General features: G+C 44.9%; 1 protein-coding gene across 3 annotated transcripts; it reads right to left on the minus strand.

The window, feature by feature from the left end:
- Nucleotides 1-928: 928 nt before the first annotated feature.
- Nucleotides 929-21,247, minus strand: olfm2a (olfactomedin 2a). Of its 3 annotated transcripts, XM_034539562.1 has the most exons (7): nucleotides 21,110-21,247; nucleotides 18,985-18,993; nucleotides 11,322-11,450; nucleotides 6,861-7,016; nucleotides 4,948-5,167; nucleotides 3,930-4,036; nucleotides 929-1,609 (listed from the first exon to the last, which is right to left on the minus strand). In XM_034539562.1, the coding sequence occupies exons 1-7, from the start codon at nucleotides 21,245-21,247 to the stop codon at nucleotides 935-937; spliced, it is 1,434 nt and encodes a 477-aa protein (XP_034395453.1). In that variant the 3' UTR covers nucleotides 929-934. The 3 variants fall into 3 exon arrangements, with proteins under 3 accessions (XP_034395453.1, XP_034395452.1, XP_034395451.1); XM_034539561.1 differs by lacking the exon at nucleotides 18,985-18,993 and having other exon boundaries at nucleotides 11,322-11,471; XM_034539560.1 differs by lacking the exon at nucleotides 18,985-18,993 and having other exon boundaries at nucleotides 11,322-11,471; nucleotides 21,104-21,247.
- Between the last annotated feature and the right edge of the window lie 411 nt (nucleotides 21,248-21,658).

Raw genomic sequence — 21,658 nt, forward strand, 5'->3', positions numbered from 1 at the left:
CTTCTCGACCCTTCGTGGCAACACCTGCTCCTTTTACCAGATGTTTTTGCATTAATTTTCAGTTCACCTTGAAACATAAAAATGTAAGCCGTGGTTATTTAACAATGTTTGAGTGTCAGGAAGCGTGCTGTTTTATTACACAGAGCTTGATGCCCTGGCTTTTTTTTTTTTTCATACGTAATATATTGGATGAAATATTTTCAACGTTATGGTTTAGTGCAGCCCTGGAGATTGACTCGTCAGTATTCACATGCTGTCACCTCATTCTTTTATGATTCGGCTGTGGTAGTAACAGCCACTCTTTATCAGTGAGATAGACAGTTATTCCATTTCATTATTTTGAAATTATGCCATTTAATATATTTTAGGAAAAGTATTTTAGATTTCATATTGAAAAACAGCTTCCATTTTTACACAAATTATCAATAAAGATCTCAGGTCTCAACGAGGAATAAATATTTGCACGTCCCCTCCAATGAATAATAAATATAAGTCATAACTAAAAAAAGAAAATGCTATGCTTTCGTATACAAGTTTCTTTGTTGTTCACCCCTCTGAGATACAGTCTACTTGAAATGAAAGTGAAAATGAAATACAAACTCATAAATGGTAAAGATTGATATTTATTTCTCATCACAAATAAAAAGAACCATGCTTACTCATCACAGAAAGAAAAATAAGAGAAGCGCTCAGTCTTTGTATCTTTACCGACCTGGCTGCCGGAGTGGGTTTTTTTTTTTTTGTTTGAGAATGTGAATAATAGCACTCTATGAAGATTGAAATTCTTTAAAAAAAAAAAAAATCCAAGCCTATGCTCCGCACACTGAAGCCCCAAAACCACACCACCCACAACCCTACCCACCTCCACCCAGCTCACTTGCCCCTGCCCGAACAATGATCCCAGCATTATTTGAGTGGGTCAGTCTGAGGGCTCTCAGTCCCCAGAAGTCTTAATAACCTGGAACAGTGTGACATTGTAGAGCACCTGGTGTCCATTGTTCCAGGTGTACAGGACCCTCTCCCTGGGGTTGTAGTCCATCATGGAGATGTGGGAGTATTGATTGTGGAAAGGGATGTCCGTGTACTCATAGCTTGACGTGTTGGTGTAGTAGGCAAAGTAGATCTTGGCACCAGCCAGGTGGGAGTTGGTGACATAAAGTGTACCGCAGATCATGAACGACTCTCCAGCACTGCGCTTGGGAAAGCCCGTGTCCCAAGTCTGCAGCACTTCCAGACTCTGGGGCTCCAGGCGGCTGATGACAATGTTCCCAGCATTGGGGATGGTGGTGTAAACGGCCCACAGGCCGTTCTCATCCGCCATCAGGTCGATGTCAGAGGAGCCACCCCAGGAGTAGGGAAAGGTGTTGTTATAGCCGGCCCCACTCAGGCTGCGCTGCACCAGCACACTTCGAGAACGGAAGTGGTACTTGATGATGATGTTGCTCTGGTACTTGTTGTAGTACAGTGAGCCGTTGTAGACCACATGACCAGTGCCGGCCCAGGGGTGAGGCAGCAAGTGTTGCACAAAGTTCTGCCCCTTCATGAAGTCATTCATTGTCCGGTATTCCAGGACACGCCGGCCCTTGAAGTAACCATCCATGGACCACACCTGGAGAGAGAAGAAGAAGAATGAATCCCATTGGGGAAAAAGGGAGAGAAAGAGCTAATGAAAAACTCTAAAAGGTTTACGGGAGAATATATACACCCGACACACCTCTCTGCAACGACGCCGTGAGCAGTGTTTCATTATAGCTGACGGCGATGCAAAGCAAGCATTATGTGTGAATCTCTACTGGTTTTACCGTGAGTGTATGCCTTTCGCGTGCATGTGTGCAGAACTATTGATGAGTGGGAGTGAAGATGTTGCCTGCACTTTGCAGTCAACCAATGCTGGTGCTCCCTGTCCTTTCCAGTCCACATTTACAAGAAAATCAATCCATTTAGCAGCTCTATTTTTTTTTCCTCAAGCACTCTCAGCGGATCTCGCCGCGGACGTGGCCCCTCTCTGGCTGCATCTACCATCTCATTCCCTCAATGCTTCCGGCGAGGCACGGTTCAGCTTTTAATTGATTCAATTAAACTGCAGTTGACTTGGATATTTATTTTATCTTCATCATTAGCTTTAGCTTTGCTAAGATGTAGGTATTTTTCTTCTGATGCACAACAGGTCGTTTTTTTTCTCCCCCCCCCCCCCCCCCCACCCCCTCTCTCTCTCTTTTTTCCGTCTCTCGCCTGCTTTCCAGGTGAAGAATAGGCACTTTCCTTCCTTAACATTTCCATTGGAGTGAGTAGTGTATGGGAGGAGACGGGGGAGGTGAGGTACTGCAGCTGAATTATGGAGAAGGAGTGGGGATTATGGAGCATTACGCATTGTTTCTCCCATGCCTGCAAAATGAGTCCCCTATAGCTGAGCCAGGCTGAAGCTCTAGCACAATGCCAAGTTGTTTTTATTTTCTATTTTGCTCCCCAATGACGTTTTGCCCCAAATATGATTATCGTGATTGCTGCGGGTGTTGATGGGATATTGCTGATGTGTCTGGCTGTTAATACAACAGGTGATTTATCTAAAGAGTCTCATGTTATCTCAGTAAGTAAAGTGATTAAAGATAAAGATCAGGGCATTCAATCGAAGAAATTGACCTTCTCTGCTGGCAATATCTATTTAGCCTGTTATGATTCAGGGTGGGGATGAAAAAGGCCATCGTCATCTGTCCTCTTAAACTTCGCCAGTTTCCATTCCCCCCCGCAGATAGTTAATAATCCCCTCTTCCTCTTCTTCATCACCACCACCACTTCCTCCATTCGCCAGGCCATTTCTCTTCATTTTCTCCCTCACTTGTGTCTTCTCCCACCTGCTTCTTAATATGCATCTGCCCAAATGAAAGCACATGTCATCGCTTATCAGCTGAAGCCAATACTATATCTTCTGGGTCCAGAGCATCTTAGCACACTCCTGGTAATTACCTCGATGATTTAGAAAAACTTTATCCCAAACAAACTCATTTATTTCTCCACTGATGATGAAGTGATTAATCAGCTGGAGTCGCAGTGACAGAGGGAGAAGAGGGAGAAGGGAACAGGATGCTATCCATCAGTGACTCAGCTTTGCATCCCCATTTCTCTCTCTGCCTCTCCTCCTCCAGAGTCCTACTCAGGCAAAAACAGTCAATCAGTCACCGAAGTATCACGATATATTTTCTTTCTCCGCTTTTTTCCCACTTTTTCTTCCATTGAGCAGCTGACAGAGTTGCTCGACAATGACTTTGGTTCTACTTTTGTTGTGGCAAATGAAGAGGAAGACGGCCTTCGGATTCGGGCGACCAGTGGGGAGACGTTTATTTCTTTGTCCAAAAATACAAACTTACAACAACTCCAAATAATCAGAATCCCCTAAGTAAGAATTATATACCTCCCTCGACGCCACTTTCCACCAACCAGATTCTCGCACGTCGACCCTAAAACATCTGGACCGATGTTTACTTGTACTTATATCTCTTGCTTTCCCACATATTCCCACGTTCTGGTCCAGGTCAAGTTGACTTCTTGGCTGGCCATTGAATGTCTTTGTTAAGCCATTTTATGTTTGTACAATGGATCGGGCTGATGTTCAATCAGGCCCCGTCTCCAGTTCCCTGGGAAATGATTTAATGTCAGTTTCCATCTTCTAATGACTTATTATTTTACCCACCGTGTGCAAATCTCATTATTCCCCCCCCCCCCCCTCTGTGGGTCTCCTGACAACCACCCCGACTTCATGTGCTCAGGAGTTGTTTGAAGCTGTTGTGAAATGGTATTCTTGAACACAGAAATAAACAGCTTCCCGCTGGTTCCTCTTCCCAACCCTTGATACTCATATATATATATATATATATATATATATATATATATATATATATATATATATATATAGGGTGAGCATAGAAACTTACTCTGTTGTCTGAGCTGGGGATCATGGTATCGGTCATCCAGGAGCCGAACCTCGACCCAGATGCACGCACTGTGATGGGATTACTGACGCCAGTCAACTTCCCACAGCCTGGATGGTCAAAGAAGAGGAAGACGCCGTATAAATGTATATGAGTATTTACTGTATGGAGTACATATATATATATATATATATATATACCCCACTGTGGCAATGCCACACACAGACAGGGAGCTCCAGTTATACAGCTCATTTGAAACATGGTGTTCCACTAGGCTGCTTCTGGGGCCCTATATGGTTTTGTCAATTTAGGAGTTGCAAATTGTGCACATCTGTAAAAACATTATATCATCTTTTCACTGTTTGCATCGAACACATGTGAATTAAAGACGCAGCATTCTACACGGCCCTTATATAACATTTCAGAAATCATCATGACTTGCAACTTCCACTACATGTCAGGGGCAAATAAAATGTACAAAAATATATTGACGGATTTATTGATTTGTTAATTTATCTTTAAACATTCTTGCACGATTTCATTCACCACTTTTCACAAGATTTCTGTTTCCAATACTGTTTTAGTTTCCTTTTTTTCTGCATATGTTTACATAGCAACTCGTAACAGTTATCGGGAAATAAATTGATAAATATTGATATTTGGGTGTAATTCAATTTTGTCTGCGTGAAGTCATTTGTTTTATTCAAAAGTCATCAGTTTATATACTTGGGATTTTGTAAAATCACCAGTAACACATCACGTGAGAACACGACCGATTATTCAGTCAGGCTTTCGAGGCCAATTTTTCTTCATTTATGCTGATAATTCAAACACTAAGGAGAGTGGAATAGTTGCCAATGCACAACAGCGTGTTGACCATTGACGCAGTTAATTTAATCATTTATTCTTTTCCATATCGATGTTTTTCAACCTCTGATTGCTTAAATCTTACAATTATATTTGAGAATATATTCAAAATGAAACCACAACCCACACACATACATTTGCATATATATTATACCTAGCTTCTGCATGCAGGAGTGGAGCCTGGTCTCCAGCAGCAGGACTCTCTGGCGCAGCTCCTCGTAATCATAGGCTCCCATCTCCTCTTGGATGGCCATCAGCACCAAGGACAGGTTCCTCACCTCCTCCCGAAGACGCAGGATCATCTTGGCGTCCGTCTTGTACTGTTCCAGCACTGGCAGCAAGGGGAGCAGCTGGGTCACTTTGTCTTTCAACTCCTGAGACGGTAATCACAGAAAAAGACACATGGGGTGTGGGGGGGGGGGGGGGGGGGGGGGAGATTATACCCTGGGGGAATATAGGAGGGTGGATGAGGCACACGGGATTGTGTGCAGAGTAGCTAGCCCTTCAACCTTGTTGTTGCTTGTGCAGAGCACACACTGTAGCTGGGTCTATAACTAACTTTGGTACACAAATTTTTTTTCATATACATCCTATATCCTAAACTACTGCATGCATAATCACTCATGACCTTTATAATAAAACATTTGCACCGTTATTAGCTTTTTTGTTGTTTCTGTATTGATCAAGCTTCCACCCACTTGTTTTGAATTGTGTGGAGCTTCTTTCTATGAACTATGTAAGCAGATTCATTTTTCACTTAGTAGAAAGCCATTAAAAAATTTTTTTAAATGCGCGTCTGTTTACTGTCTCAGCTGATCCGGAATGATTTCCACCCGCAGTAAGGAGCATGGTGCTGCCCGGGTGTAATCTTGCTCGGTGACTCGTGTTGAGAAGTGAAAAGAACAATGTGTCTTTAGGTAGCAGTGCCAGGAAGCAGCAGGAGAGCCAGGCTGCCTGCTCTGGAAGTTGGACGGCCCAAGAGAGAAATAGGCGTATCAATAAAGTGTGTCCGCCACAGGAGGGGCTGTTTCCTTCTTGTTAAGGTTTATCGTAAATCTGGTGATGGAGCAGCTCTCAGCCCCGTGGCGCCACCTCATAAATCTCATTTCCCCCCTTTTTAAGCCGTGAAAATTGAGTCTCGTTAATCTGCCACGCATTGCCATTGGCAACTTTGAGCTGCACGCATTCATCAGCCAACCTGCTCTGGTCAAATCCTGCCTCTTTTTTTTTGTAATTTAAAAATATATATCATTTCTTTTAATTCTTTATCGGATTGCGGGGATGTGCATTCAGCAAAAGTCCTGGGATGCAATGCTTGCTATTCTGCATAGTGTAGCCATCTGCAGGCTTTTCTTTGGAATTGGCTTATTCGTAAACATCTTCATTAACCTCCATCGGACTGGATTTCATAAAACACGCTGAAAGCAAAACGCAGCCATTCATGCTTGTCGCTGTGCTGAGACGGGGTACCAGCAGTAAAGCACACTCAGCATTTATCGAGGCATCTTTTAATCAAACTATTTTATGGTCCATCTAATATCTGTAAGGGTGTGAGAAATGTGGAGAAAAACAAGGTCAAGACAGCAGGTTGACAGGAAGACCAAAAGGCCTCCTGATAATGGCAGCTGAGCGTCATCTTATAGAGAGATAAGGTGGAGGAAAATGTGAATATATGTGCCCGTTATCTAGGAGCATACACTAGAATGTAAATAGAGTAAGAGAGACCTAGTGGGGAGAAAAGGGAAAGGATGTGAAAAGAAAACACTTCTCTTCCTGGTCCAGGAGTTTAATAATTCAGGGCCATGTGAATTTGCTCTGAGCAAAACTCAAAGACTCAAAGATAGTTTGGGAATTGAATTTGTATACGTATGTTGGCAGTCATACAACATGTTATTGTGTGTTATTGAGAACTGAAAGATGTGTGTGTGTGCACACGGAAAGCAGTGCCACGTGTGAGAGTACCTGTGTCCACTTAAGAATAATACACACACACACACACACACACACACACACACACACACACACACACACACAATGGCGTACAGGAAGTGACAGACAACCAATTACCTGAAAGCCCTTTGGATTGAGGCTGCGGGGATTTTCAGAGGCCACCTTCAGCTTTCCATCCACCACTTTCATTTGGCTCTCCGTGTTCCTTACATACTGGAGGTCCCTGTACGTCCGCAGGTCCAGCACCTCCATTGACTGGCTAATGTTCTGAACCTGTCACACACACACACACACACACACACACACACCAAAGAGTTCAACTTAAAAGAATAATTAGATTTTGTTAACACAGTCCTCAGACATGCAGGCCCAGTTTCACCCTCAGTCACCCTATCAGTTGAGTCTGTCTGGAGCCTCCCAGTCTCCCAGTATTGGGGTTTCCCCCGACGTTTGTGAACACTACAAACGTGTACACGCAAGAAAGGACCGAAGGTCATTTTGGGGTATGGTTATGGTTAGCATTGTTGTAACTTGGCATAGTTAAAAAAGAAACATTCACCTGACATTAGAGGCCTACATCACTGATTTGATGCCCCACCGGACACCCTGGAGTTCGATCCTTTCAGGTCATTTCGGCTTTGACTCGTGTTTTCTTTTTGCATTACTATACAATAAAAACTTATTTGTCTATCAAAACAAGAAGTTCTTTGGTTTTTATCTTGTCACCTGTTTCACTAGGCCTACTCTCCAGGCAAAAAAAAAAGAAGACGTTGTGATCCACAAGGCGCACAGAATGCCGCTCAGACATGTGAGCACAACAAGAAACTCACGTATTGTTTTTAAGTCAACGTACCGCTGCGTTGCTTCGAATAGCGTGTGTGCAGAAACTCTCTCTCTTTGCTTGTGTTTGTGGCTGCAGTCGCTGTGGAGTTGTTACTGTTTGCATCTCTGTGTTGTCTGCGTTGGGGATGCTTTATTCTGCTGAAGATTATATAAGACGTGGCAGACTGTTTCCTTTACGTGACATACTAATGCTTGTTAGTATGGAGTCAACTGACCTTTTTTTTTTTTTTTTTTAATTGGCTGCACTTTGCTCTGTAAGGCTAGAGGACCACTGTTGTATATTTATAATTGCTTCTCAGTTGTATTCACAAGCTGTCTGGTCAAATGGAATTTGTTGTTGGTTTGGACATTTAGGCTTATTGTGTAACCCACATGCAACCTCACTCCCCTGCAAAGGTTCACGCGTTAACATTTACTTAGAGTACATTTTTACTGATCTATTTTTCACTTTTTACTCAAGTTAAGTAAGAGTACTTTCAACCTGAGAGTATTGTATTCGTGTACTGTTTCCATCCCTTCATGGAGGTCAGCTGAATTGAAAACTGTGAAATGCTCACAGGTGTGGATGTCTCAGTCAGCAACCTTTATATAACTTTGACCCAGTGCATGCTGGGATGTCTTGCATCTCCCCAGGGACTGATTTAGCATCATGTTAGCAATAGGCTCTTGTTGCAGTGGATGACAACTGAAGGTTTTCACACAGCTTTGAACTGAAATTCATAAATATTGCAATTAAAGTCAAAAGGGTACCCAGTTAGAATCTCCCATCGCTATCGCAACAGAAGGGTAGCGGGGCCAGTATCATTATGACAGTGTAAAGTCAGTAAAAAAAAAAAAATCTAAATGTCATGGAGGTGCAAACATGCTGTCAAGTAGGTGTTTATTGAATTTCAGTTCTCTTTTTTTTCCCGAGTACTTTGCTTGCTCACACTTCGCCAGCCCACTCTGCTGCTGCATAACCAGCCTACTGTTTCATACGCCCCCTCATCTCCTGCACGTTGCACTGAACTGGCCAGAAATCATCCGAACGTTGACAAATGTTGCGGCGCATATAGGCAGCTCACATGCACATATGTCCATCTACCCACATGACCAAACACCGGCCCACGCAGACACGCACCACTGAAAAGATACTTATTTCAGAAACTTAAAAAAAAAAACAAATACAGTCCCAACTCTCAAAGGCCACCGTCTAAGCCCACTCAATTACCTTGTGTCCATCCTACACCCAACTCATCTCCCACGTGTTTAAATGAACTGGCGAGGGAATATTTGGTCCGAAAATATTTTCTGCAGAAATTAAACAGCTACAGATGGAACAGTTGGGGGAACGTGTGACGGTAGCCGCCGGCTCTTGGAGTTTAAACAAATGAGGTGCCGCCGTCCAGGTCTGTGGAGGCAGTTGGGACTTCTCCATCCCGTGAGCCGCGATAGCTGTACACACACACACACACAAATGTACACAAACCAAGCATTTAAAACTTTCTTCTGGCCCCCACACTCATCCTGTCCAGAATCCAATCGGTCGCAGGTGTCCAGTATAATGACTAAAATGTGTTTGTGTGTATTTATGCCTGACTGTGCCCTCCCATCTCATTTAATCTCAGCTCAGTCAGTCGGACAGAGAGGTGTTCTAAAGCGTTCTCACACCACCGTCCTTCAGGGCCGACTCTGCCCTGGATGCTATTTCGTCTGCCTTTGCAGAAAGCTGAATAGCGGCTTTTTCCACTAGGCTGCTTTGCATTCTTTGGTGGTTTTGACATTGCGGGTGCAACCTTGGCTCTCTGTGTCAGGCAGCGCCTTTGAGCATCTGGTCCACGCAAATAATTCCCACACATGCTCTGGGTTCAAAATGAGGACGTCTTAGCGGGCACGGTGCTATTATGTGCGCTGACACTCAGACGCAGAGTCTTTTAACTTGTGGCTTTCTCTTCTGACATATAGAGCTAACCCCAGGTGTCCTCATTAGGCCGGGCTGTGGACTGTATGTAACTTGTGTGTATGCACAATAGCATAAATTGTGTAATTAAATCTAATACAATGATAAGAATATATTTGCAAAGGTTATACTGCTCAGAGACGACGTATCTTTTATGGTATCGTACCGATATACAATACCATGAGAGGAACACACACAGTTTCCTCAACATTGTTGACGTCTGACACCTGTCTGACGCAGACTTCACAAACAACCAACATGGTAGTATCCAAGTGTTTTCAAATAGATTGCTCTATATTCAAGGTGTTACTGATTTTCACAGAGAAATAAGCTCCTTTTTTTTTTTTTTTTTTAGCAAATGGGGTAATGTCTCTAGAACATTCACAGTAAACAACATCACCTTGCGATGTTGACAGCTCGAAAATAATGTCCATTGGTGGAACCCTAAGCCAAAATTGAGCAGAACATACCAATAAGCAGCTAATTACGTTCCGTTAAATACGTTACTGCCCGCTATAAGCGACAGTATGCGCAGTACTGATGATACTAAAATAGGGAGGGTAGAGCCGTAGTAGCACTTAAATGTCCCTTACCGATAGCACTTTGTTGTTTAGCACTTTAGTAGCACTTAAATGGCACTTACAGATAGTATTCTGTAGTTGAACGTTATTGAAGAAATTGTACTTGCTTGATTCTTGTTGTTCTGAGTTTGGACTCATGGTTTAATGCACTTATTGTAAGTCGCGTTGGATAAAAGCGTCAGCTAAATGACATGTAATGTAAAAAGCATACGCGGACATTAAACACGTTACATACTGCATGCACTATATTTTAATTCCTAAAACATGCAGGAACAGTCGTCTCGATAGGCATCATATACTTCCTATATTCATCCATACATCCACGTAACCAGGTGAACACAACCACTTTCTCCGAAAAAAGCTTTATCAAGTTTGTCTTTTTCTCCACCTGGATATGCCTTCTCTGTTGGAATATGCTTCTTTTGATAGTATGTGCGAGTGTGGATTTTTATCAATATGAGTGTGTGCTTGAAGCCGCAGCAGACACAGAGACTGTCGGGGAAAAAAGGCAAACTTCAATGAGAATGAATGCGGTATGTGAATTCAGGTGTCTCGTTGCTCCATCAGGGAACCAAGAGCCTATTCAGCATCTCAATTTACCACCGTCTGTATACTCACAAGACCACATCGATGTCAGCCCCTCCTGTCTCGAGGCTTTTCACTCGCTCTGTGGATCCACCCTCTCATTCACCCATTTGCTGCTGTAAAGCCAGCCAATTGCAAAGCACCAATCGATGCAGTGGCATATCTGGACAGTCAACAGGCAGCTGTGGATCCCCTGTGAGCAGAAGTCCTGTTCTGTCGGACCTATTTGTGTCTACGACGGCTTTTTTTACTATATTCACTGATTTGAAAAACAGTTACCTCTCTTAAATTGTTGGATTGTAGGATTGGATTAAAAAAATGTTTCATAGCTATCAAAGAAACATGCAGCTAAGGCTCAAATTCCACCTTGCGAGTTTAGAACATTTCTTTCTCTAAAACAACCTTGTGTGGCTTAAAAAAAAAGAAGAAAAAGAACAGTTCAAACAACATCGTCTTCTGATTGCCATCATATTCATAACTGTGGGGTAACGGAAGTGAGACGATTCACTTCAGCAGCCTGTATGTGACAGACGGCGGCAGACACGAGCCGCAGCGCAGCGTGGCCGGTGTCTGTGTCTGCGTGGGTAACAGTCGTGTCTCAATGCGGAGTGTGTTATTGACAGCTGTCACCTTCTCCATGAGCTGGCGAAGTTGCCTGCTGCGCGGGTCGCGGTTACACATGTTCTGGGCCGGTGCGACCACGGTGCAGATACACTTCCCATCTGCATCCTGGGCCGAGCTGTAGATCTGCCAGCCCTCCTCTGGGCTCGGGTACAGAGCCTGCGGAAACATGGAGACGTATATGTATATATATGTATATATATATTTTAGACAAAGAGTAAAAAAGATGCTTGCTTCTGTGTGCTGTTGTTTATCTACATTCAATTCAATTCAGTTTATTTCGTAGAGCCCAATATCACAAATTACAAATTTGCCTCAGAGGGCTTTACAATCTGTACACATACGACGACATCCCCGTCCCAGGACCTCACATCGGATCAGGAAAAACTCCCCAAAAATAACTTTTCACAGGGAAAAAAGGGAAGAAACCTTCAGGAGAGCAAGAAAGGGATGGACAGATGCAATAGATGTCATGTGTACATTGCCACCAAGTAGACTTTTTTTTCAAAAGGGCATGACCGCATCAACAGCAATGTGAAAAGTGTTCCACTCATTTTTTTTTTAATCTAATATCTGTATCTAATACTTGAAAGTGTTGGAGAAAGTGTTTGGAGGAGAAAAAAAAACTAAGATTGTGATTGGTTGTGCCCATTCTGTCACCATACGTTAGAGGCAAAGTCATAATTTCTCCATGGCGTTCTCTTCCTCTCTTGCAACCCTGTCAAAAGTTACTCTTCCCCAAAGGCAATTAATGGCTATTGATCCCTCCAACTACTCAAAATCACCTGCAGCCTAATTTTAGTATGAAGTGGAGAGCAAGAGAAAGAAGCCAGAGATCAACCGAGGTGGCGCTCACAGCAGCAGAAGACAGGAGAAGAGAGAGATGGAGGATAGAAAAGTCAGAGGGAGAAAATAAGCAGAAACAGTTGCAGATTAAGATAAGACAAGAACGTTGGTGGGGAAAATAAACACAAATGGCGTGACAGAGATATAAGCTCGACGGAGGATGAAGAATGATGAAGAAGGACAAAGACGAATTGGGAGGAAAACGGAGGTTTTCAAAAGAGGCGAGGACGAGGCGAGGGATCAGGCCAAGCCGTGTGAAAGCTGAGCATCTAATAAGTTTGGACGCAGAGAGGAAATGGAGCTATTCGGGATCGATAATGCAGCCCGTAACCCAGTGGAGGAGGGGGCGAGGCTCAGAGGATGGATGTCTCTCTCTGACATAATCCAATCAAAAGTAGTGCCCCCGTGCGCGCGCACGCGCCAGTTTAAGCGAAGGCCCGGCCAGGAGGACGGTCCCTTCATTCGCGGCGCATCTACAACACAAGCAAAAAAAAAAAAAAAAATGTAATGAGAGAAGAAGCAGCCATCTTAGTGATCCAATTAAAGACCCATCCGCATAAGTGGAAGGGAGGAAAAAAAAAAAGAAAAAGGGCTGGATAAAAATCTTGCGTCTCGGCGCCGCTCTCCGGCTTCCTTTCCTCCGAGCGGTGTTGTGCTGTGCTCTCGTCTCCTTGGGTCGGGGGGGGGGGGGGGGGGATCAGATTAAAATGTCTTGGGGGACAGAGGGACTGTGTGATTGGAGTGTAAAGTAGCAACCACCCTGCAAGCCAATGTGCTCACTGTCACATCGTGTCACTCCTGCCTTGGCACCACAACCCCCCCCCCCCACCCCCCCTCTCCTGCTCCTCCTGCTTTCCCCCTCTTCCTCCTCACACTCTCGGAATGAAGTGTGCGCATTTTAAATCGGACTTACTCCAAATGAATTGTGGCCCGACAAGGCTACACAGCTACGTGAGCAACTTTACATGAATGTAATGTCAACCATGACGATTTCATATTTGATCTGCGTTTCATTATGTTCTGGGTGTATATTAAAGTTGACTACATCTACATTTAATTAAACTAAGTAAGGAGTAATATACCATTCACATTATCTATTTCATTCATATATTAGTGATATTTCAGTGTGACGGACCGACTTGTTGGCACTTGTTGGCGCACTCTCTGAATTATTATTATTCTGTTATTCCTAATATCGATGCACTTGCGAGTCAGCGTGCAGACAGTTTCTGCAGTGACTTGTGCAATTTCGTTTCTGTCAGTCAGCACCTTTCTTATCATCAGTCTTCCTCCTATGAGGGGATCCAGCTTCATGAGGCTGTTAGGTGGGGGGGGGGGGAGGGGGGGGAGGGGGGGGGACAGAGGTCTCCAGAGGCCAGAGTTAGCCTTAAAGCAAGACAAAAGAAGCAGTCTCCACAGCGGAGGTCTGCTCCGACTTCTTTCAACCGCATCTGCCCGTCTGTTTCATTCTGCCATTGCCGGAGGGAGAGACTCGGTCTTCTTCTGACTCTCTGTCAAGACTTTCTGTGAGCATAGCTGTCCGTCAATATTTGCCGATGTGCACGCAAGAACAGCCCCACATGTGCATTTTTTTCTTTTATACCACATTTTCCATAATTGAAATCCTTCAGGTTTGAATAATGCATGCATTTGGACATGCATTTAAAACTGCAGCTACAGTACTGCTCTGCCCCCGAGAGGGATTGTTGGGCTGTATGCATGATTACCTCAGGACTTTAGGAGAGCTTATGCAATGGCTGCTTCTCATACTGCGGAGGTGTACGGTGCATCTTCTCACCGACTTCTCATTACAGTTCATATCCCGCGGTGTAAACAGGTGGAGGTTCGCTTGCCTCAAACAGCAAAATCCACTTTGTTACTCTGAGGGTATGTGCAGCCTCCTGCATTTCGATAGAATTACCTCATATTCATGAGGGGGGGGGGGGGGGGGGGGGGGGGGGGGGGTAGTCTGCCGACACACCAGATATTCACTTTTGGTTAAAAAGGATTCTTGCGAACGAATGCAGAAGTGGGCATCTATATTTCATATAGCTATCAGCTTGAAAGGGAGCCACAGTTGGTGTCACACAGATGTTGTATGATATGTTACAGAGTTGGCAGTAATAAGCAAGACGCTCAAAAATTCATCAAAGTGATATTTGATGCCTGTCTGCTCCATTATCATAATAATTTCTTCATTTTACAACATGTTTAAACTCATGCCGTGCATCCTCGTGTGCTTTTGCCCAAGCCAGGGAGCTTTCACAGCATCACGTCTTCTCCTCTCTTCATTAATTTTTCATAAATGCCGGGCTGAAATTAAGAGCTTATTTGAAGCAGTTCCAATTTCATTACCACCCAACTATCCATTCTGCACTAACTTCCCCATTCTCAACACAGTAGCAGTTTCCAGAGCAGGAGGTAATTCTTAAATGAAAATGTGCTCTGTCCCTATATGCTTTGTGCATTCTGGGAGATCTATACATCAGCACTCATATGCAACTGATCTGAAGTGGTACACTTGAATATGTTTTGGAGCACTGTTAATTTCTATAAATATGATTAAGTCTCGTCTCTCCAGCAAAGAGTGGCTTATTGACATCGGTTCATTTTACATATAGCGCTCACGCCGTGCAGCATCAGATATCTCATTAGTGTGGGGAAAAACAACTTCCTCAATATCTAATGTTGTACAGAACAATATTTAGGGCAAAGAGGGTGGAATATGCAGAATAATATCCAGGGTATGCGGAGTGAAATGAATGAATATGTGTTGCATACTGCAGGCAGGCCGGGCCTAAGTGTGTGAATGTTGTAGTGCTGGTAACATAACCTGTGCTATCAGTTGCGGATAGCTGGGGGCTCTTCAGGTCTGGGAGGATAATCCTCTCCTTCCCAGACTCAGGCGGTGGTTTCAGGAGAGAGAGAGGAGGTGTTCTCTTCACTCTCCCAGAATTTCTCCCATTAAATGTGAGGGATGAAATAGAATATGTAAGTGCCAGATTTGGCAGCTGTCACAGTCACGGCTGCCACACAAAAGCCAATTAAGGAAGAAGACGGCAGCAATGAAAACAATAGCAGACCGCAGAGGGCAAGAGAAATGAAACATCCGTTGGGCTTGCTGCTCGCTAAAGGTGAAAATTGCACCTTTCAGATTTCTCGCCTGCCTCTTTTGCGCCACCCCCCTCTTGTTCCCGTGACATTACGACTTACAGCCTGTGACGATGAAGTCCCGCCCCCCCTCCCGCCGCTGACATGTCCTCGAACCGCAACCTCCCATCCTCTCAATAGAAAACCAATACAAGTGGGAGTTACTGAGACACTTGAGCGGAAGAGTTGTGGTTTGAGAAAGGCTGACGGGGAAGAGGGTGTGGCCATTACTAAGCTAAAAAGTAGTAACCAAATGGCTCCTCCTCTGCTTCCTGCAGACAGAAGAGACCAGACTGTGTAGTTTAGGGGCAACCATTATAAAACTAACTACCCGTCTTGTGCTGTTACCTGAGCGCTCCCTCACAGTGCAAAGGCAGTCAGAACCCATGTGTTGTTCGTGACGAACAAAGTTCAGAGGGATTATCCAATTAGATATTCGAGCTGGCGGTATCACGGTCGAGAGTTGCGGGATGGACTTCCTCTGGCGTTTCATTACAGCGACACCTGTATCTGGCTGCTGTAAAGCAAGCGCTAAATGACATCATAAATCTGCAGCTGTTTACTTTATGAGCTTGACGGGAAGTCTATTACAACTTTAATAAGCAGCAGGCAGCAGGGCCAAGCAGGCAGAAGACACTGAGATATGGAAGACCACGACACTGTAAACTGAGACGGGCGAGTGCGGACAACAAATTAAGAGATGTGCGACCGATGTAATCTATCTCTTTACTCTTGTTTCCATCCCACAACTTTCCTTCAGCTTCACTTTATTTTCCACTCTGAAGTGTGTTTAGTGCCAGACATTAACTTCTCTAACCGCTGGTCCCCAGCAAAGTAACATCTGGCGCTGCTATACAGAGCTCCATTCTATCTATATACTATACAATCAGATCTCATTTAAAAAATGTTGCTGGGTAAGGCCCCCCCCCCGGGCCCCTCATTCTTCAAAAGAACAATCAGTGGATCCTCAACGCACAGGCCAGCTGCTGGTCTTCGCAATACAACTCAAGACCCCGGTCTCTCCTGCGCCCGAGGAAAACCGATTACCAAAATCAGCGCAGCATGCTTGCCAGTCAATAATATGACTCATAAAGTCATGCCCCCCCCCCCCCCCCCCCCCCCCCCCCCCCCTCTCTCTCCCTGCTGCCTTCGCACGCTCTCCCACTCCATCACTCGCGGCCCTGCCGTCCCTCCTGCGTGGTGTCCTGCACGCTTCCCATCTGCATCTCGTTCCAATCCGGATAACACTTGAATTGACAGTGGAGGGGGGGGGGGGGGGGGCAGATGTAGTGTGCACAGTGTGTGTGTGTGTGTCTGTGTGTGTGTTTGTGCGTGGGGTGTTAAGGGGGCTCAGTAGGAGGACTTTTGGAGAAGTGAGAGAAAATTAAACTCGCAAATGCTCAGCACTTATTACTTTTTTGGAGCAGGCTGCTCGTGCCGTGCCGGGTGCCCACCGGTGTAAAGCATGTGGCATCCACTCTGTGGTTAGACGGTTACACGATGGCTCTACTAGCCGGCGTGTGAGAAAACACTGTCGTTGGTTCAGTGGAGGAAAATATGGATCGCAGAAGTGTGTGAATTGTGAAATCATCAAATTGCTTTTGAAGGGCAAAGCAATAATGCCGGCACAAGTTCAGTCGGATTGAAATTACACTCGTAATGGCAAATGAACCATTTCTGAAGCCTGAATATAAGACCAATTATAGAGTCTGGGATCAATATCGTTTTGTACACAGGCTGCCACGCGATTAGCTCATGTATCAAAGCAATTTAAAACGATATTACAAAATTGTTTTTTCGATGAGGTGTCCCGCTGACTACAGGTAGAGGACACCTGCCGGGGTCTGAACGGCAAATCAAGTTTGGTTGATGAACATAAAAGTAAAAGGCGCAAATAGAATTCCGCAGCAGTGTTTAATCTTGAATCCATAGCCGAGAATCAATCTTTACAATCTGCGTTATTGTATCGCACAGTGGATGTGATAAAGTGTACAGTCCCACATGCTGACAGACAGAGGCTGGGTGACCCCAATCAGATCTGCAGCCCTGGCTCTTTGTACTCTGCCATTTTGTTGTTCCACGCTCCCCTTTGATGGTGAGAATATTCTCTTCACTCTTCTGCCTCCCAGCTTTCTTATTTTTAGATATCAAAAGGGAGAGTCGCCGCACAAATATTGCGCTGGCTTTCAGTGCGGTATTATGGGTATACAACCACGGGATGTAAAAGTTTGAGGATTCATGTATCCATAACTCGCAGTTCACACATGTGAACATGTACGAACACCATTTATTGAACAATAAACTATAATGTGCGGGTAACCCTTTATTTAAGCACTGTGCCCATTGCATTAGACAGTGAGCAGGACTTCTGAAGTGGTTTATGTCTTATTATTGCATCGTAAAAAATAGACACTCTACTCTACGTGTAGAGTACACCAGGGCTCAATTCTTAGACTAATCTTATTTTATAATATATATTGCCGCTGGGAAACTATGATGCACTAAATTGTGCTTTGCATTACGGGTGGTTTGGCTCAGAAGTCACTCCGGCTGAAATGCAGATAAAACAAGTCATTATTTGTTGCCAATTAAAGCTTTTTATCTTTATCTTTGTGGAAATTCTCTCTACATCCGGACAGAAATCAATAAATCAAATGCTCTGACAAACAATCGATGTCTGTGGCTGTCACAGGCTGACCGCCTACCTGCCTGCCCGCACAGACACACTGTTAACCGGAGTCTTCCACGAGGCTCTAGCCGGACAGCTGAGAGTAACTACAACAGCCACGTTTACATTGTTGACGTTGGGGTCGTGGCTCTGGAGGGACGGGCTCTAAGTGGGGTTGACTTTCTTGCCAGTGTTGAGTTGTGGTGGATTTTATATACACGTGCATAGGTAAATGAGAGTCTGTTTTAAATTCTGCGGAGGAAGCTTTTATCCTGAAGTGCCCGGAAAGCGGAAGTATAAAACAGCTGGCGACTTCTCAGGTGTGAACCTCAGGTCTTATTCGCTGGTCAGCGTAGCATGCTGTGTCTCTGAAAGGTATTTTTTGCATGAATATCTCCACTAACCAATGGGAGCTCAGCTCAGCGAATAAAACAAAATTGCGAGACGTGATTTTGGTCTCTTGCGGGGTGACGCCAGACAGGAACTGTTGGCTACGTCAGGAGAGCTCGAGGAGAAGCGCTCAGCCAGTAGACAGTAGGTCCGGACCATGTATGTACTTGATGACCCTTGTTTGTTATGATTAAATACTTTAGCACTGTCGCCTCACAGCAAGAGGGCCGCGGGTTCAATTCCCGGTCGGAGCGGTCCTTCTGTGTGGAGTTTGCATGTTCTCCCTGTGGCAGCGTGGGTTCTCTCCGGGCTCTCCGGCTTCCTCCCACAGTCCAAAGACATGCTGCAGGTTAATTGATCTCTAAATGTCCCATAGGTGTGAATGTGAGAGTGAATGGTTGTATGTCCCTACATGTGCCCTCGATGGACTGGCGGCCTGTCCAGGGTGTCCCCTGCCTTCGCCCTATGTCAGCTGGGATAGGCTCCAGCGCCCCCGCGACCCTAATGAGGATAAGCGCTATTGAAAATGGATGGATGGATCTCTGGCTTCGGAAACTTCTTCTTCCAAGCACCAGGCAGCTCGAGATTCTTCTGGACTTTTACACTAGATTTAGTGACTTTTGGAGACTTCTTTCATAGGAAAAGAGAGAGAGGAGCTGGATAATGCTTCTCCAGTGCTACCTGGCCGACACGGTGGCTGCGTCCAAGATTGTAGATGTTAACCTTCTTCTTCCACTTGAATATCAACGATAGCTAACTGCGTGATGAATGCAATTTGGTAAATAGATAAATAATGTGTTGTGATTATGATATATATATTTTTTTTTAAAAGGTCTACGGCTTTTCTTCGCTTGATCATCCCCTGCTGCCCCACTGGTTCTCTGAGCTGAGAGAATACGGGGACGCAGCGTGCATTGGGTGGGATGGGGGGGGGGGGATGGGGGGGAGTTGCAGCCACGCAACTTAATGGCCACTGGCACGCTAGCGCCACGTTGTCACAGTGATTATCTTTGATTAGAGCTCTAAACATTGTGTGAGTCATGACCGCTTCATCATCATCACAGGCAAATGTCTCATTAATAGTGATGGGACTTTGAGGCTGGGGTTTTACATTAAAGTTTTATTCGCTACTATTGTTTATGAGAGGAGATTATTCCTGCCTCAAAGCGGAGACGTTTCCCTTCACAACAGGCTGTTATACTGTAATAATCCCTGGCACCATCAAACTGGCTCATCAATTTTGATGAAATTTTGATGAAATGAACTTCGTTGGGAGGATTTGTCCTCGATTGGTTGTCAATGAAAAGTTGCCTGGAAGAAATATAACTATGTATAATACATTATTGTAGCCAGTCTTTTGAAATGCAAATGATAAGGCCTCCAGTCATGAGACTTGATTATAATGAGTTTACTGAAAAGAAACGATTATGACCCTGAGCAGGAGAAGCAGCTATAGGAAATAAATGGATGGCTTATCCGGGCCGTAGCCCCTGGAGGAAAGGTGGGTGTTCAATAGGATTATAGAGTTTAGTGCTGTGAAGGATTCAAACATGTCTTGCAATATGACATTGTTGCAGAGATTAGATTATGATTTTATGATGTTGTACTCCAAAAAACAACCTGCTGCAAGACGTACATGTTGTAGGAAAGTGCTTGACATTTTTTTGTACAAAGGCAACACTCTTCTCAAAAAAAGATATTTGAACCCAAAACCTCACTGCAACATAGAGGAGATATTAAGCGAGGGATTGATGTTTTAAGGAACTGTTAAAAAAAAAAACTCTTCTTCAAACAGATGGACCTTCACCCCTGAGACAAGAATGCCTGAACATAGTCAGGGCATATATTAAAACACATACACAGGCAAGAACGCACACACACACACACATCCAGATGGTCGTAGATCTCTTGGGACTTTCAATTTCATCCAATCATTTCAACAGACCTAGGCCTTTTCTTAATGGGTAAGGTGCCATAAAAACACTCAGAATGGAGTCAAAGGCGATCATTAACCACTAATGAACCAGTAGATATTGAGACAGACACATAAAACTGGTGTGTGTGTGCCAAACATCATCAACAACAAAACTGCTTTCTTTTCCTCTTTTTTTTAAGTCACAAAACACCACCAAAAGCCAGAGTGTTATTTGAGAAGTGGAGGATTGAGAGGATTTTAAGACAAACGTAGAAGAATAAGACGTACGGGAAAGCGCAACATTGTCTCGAACCTCCCCGTCTTCCCCGTCCGATCTGAATCTGAGCGCCATCCTTCTCGCCCCTGGAGGTGACTGACAGACGGGATCAGCCTGAACATCACTCAGAACAGCCTTCTACCTCCCGTCGCTCCCTGGCAAAAACATATGATTTAGCGCGGCCGTTCACACCGCGTTCCTCCGCCTCTCACGAGCCCACAATTCAGCAGCATTATTCTTAATGTGACGCGCACGCCGACACGCTCATCCTTCACGTTTAGTTCAAACGCATGCACCTCGACCCGCTTCATCTTGCTCTTATTGGTACATCACAGCCCGTGAGACAGACTCTCAGATGTCTGCACACCCCTCTCGGAAACCACCGTGCTGTTAGTTAAGCATATAGACACACACACACACACACACACACACTTACATGCCGGTATCTCCCTCTGTCATCTGCTGTTTCACACCTTTTAATGTCTTTCTTTCTCACGGATACATACACACACACACACACAAAAAGTGAAGAAAGTCATACGCACGCTGACAATCCTCTCCGAGGTGCCTCCTCTGGAGATCGTGGTCCCGTTGAGTCCCACCAGAGAGGGCAGAGTCTGAGACATCCAGTTGGTCACCATGGCCATGGTGCTGAGCACTGCCCCGATCTTCAGCATGGGAACGCTCATGTTTGCTCCCCGTGGCAGCAAACGGCCCTGCAGCCGGCCCTACCCTGCCCTGCCCCTGGACCTCGGCTCCAGTCAAACACCTCTCGGCTCCAGACAGTCAACTTCTGCCTCAGCACGAGCAGCTGCAGAGCGCCACCAGAGCTGGTAAAGCACAGTTACCACTCTCACACACCACTGGCTCAGTCAAAGGGATAGCCAGAGACCGGTTAGAGGAGAGCAGCTCACATCCAACAGCATCACGCTGGAATCTTCCCTCTCAGAGTGACTGCCTCAGCCTCACCCCCCCTCCCTCTCCCTCACTTCCTCACTCTACCCTTATCTCTCTCTCTCTCTCTCTCTCTCTCTCTCTCTCTCTCTCTCTCTCTCTCTCTCTTCCCCTCTCTTCCTAAAGATGCAGAGCTGCGCATTGGC

Source organism: Cyclopterus lumpus, chromosome 8 (genome assembly GCF_009769545.1).
Source record: "Cyclopterus lumpus isolate fCycLum1 chromosome 8, fCycLum1.pri, whole genome shotgun sequence".
Lineage (NCBI taxonomy): Eukaryota > Metazoa > Chordata > Actinopteri > Perciformes > Cyclopteridae > Cyclopterus > Cyclopterus lumpus.

Coding starts and splice junctions, on each gene's coding strand:
- olfm2a (XM_034539560.1), bottom strand. CDS start 21,247: ATGAGCGTTCCCATGCTGAAGATCGGGGCAGTGCTCAGCACCATGGCC. Junction 11,472..21,103: donor CCTCGGAGAGGATTGTCAGC/GTGCGTATGACT, acceptor ATGTTTCCGCAG/GCTCTGTACCCGAGCCCAGA. Junction 7,017..11,321: donor TTCGCCAGCTCATGGAGAAG/GTGACAGCTGTC, acceptor TGTGTGTGACAG/GTTCAGAACATTAGCCAGTC.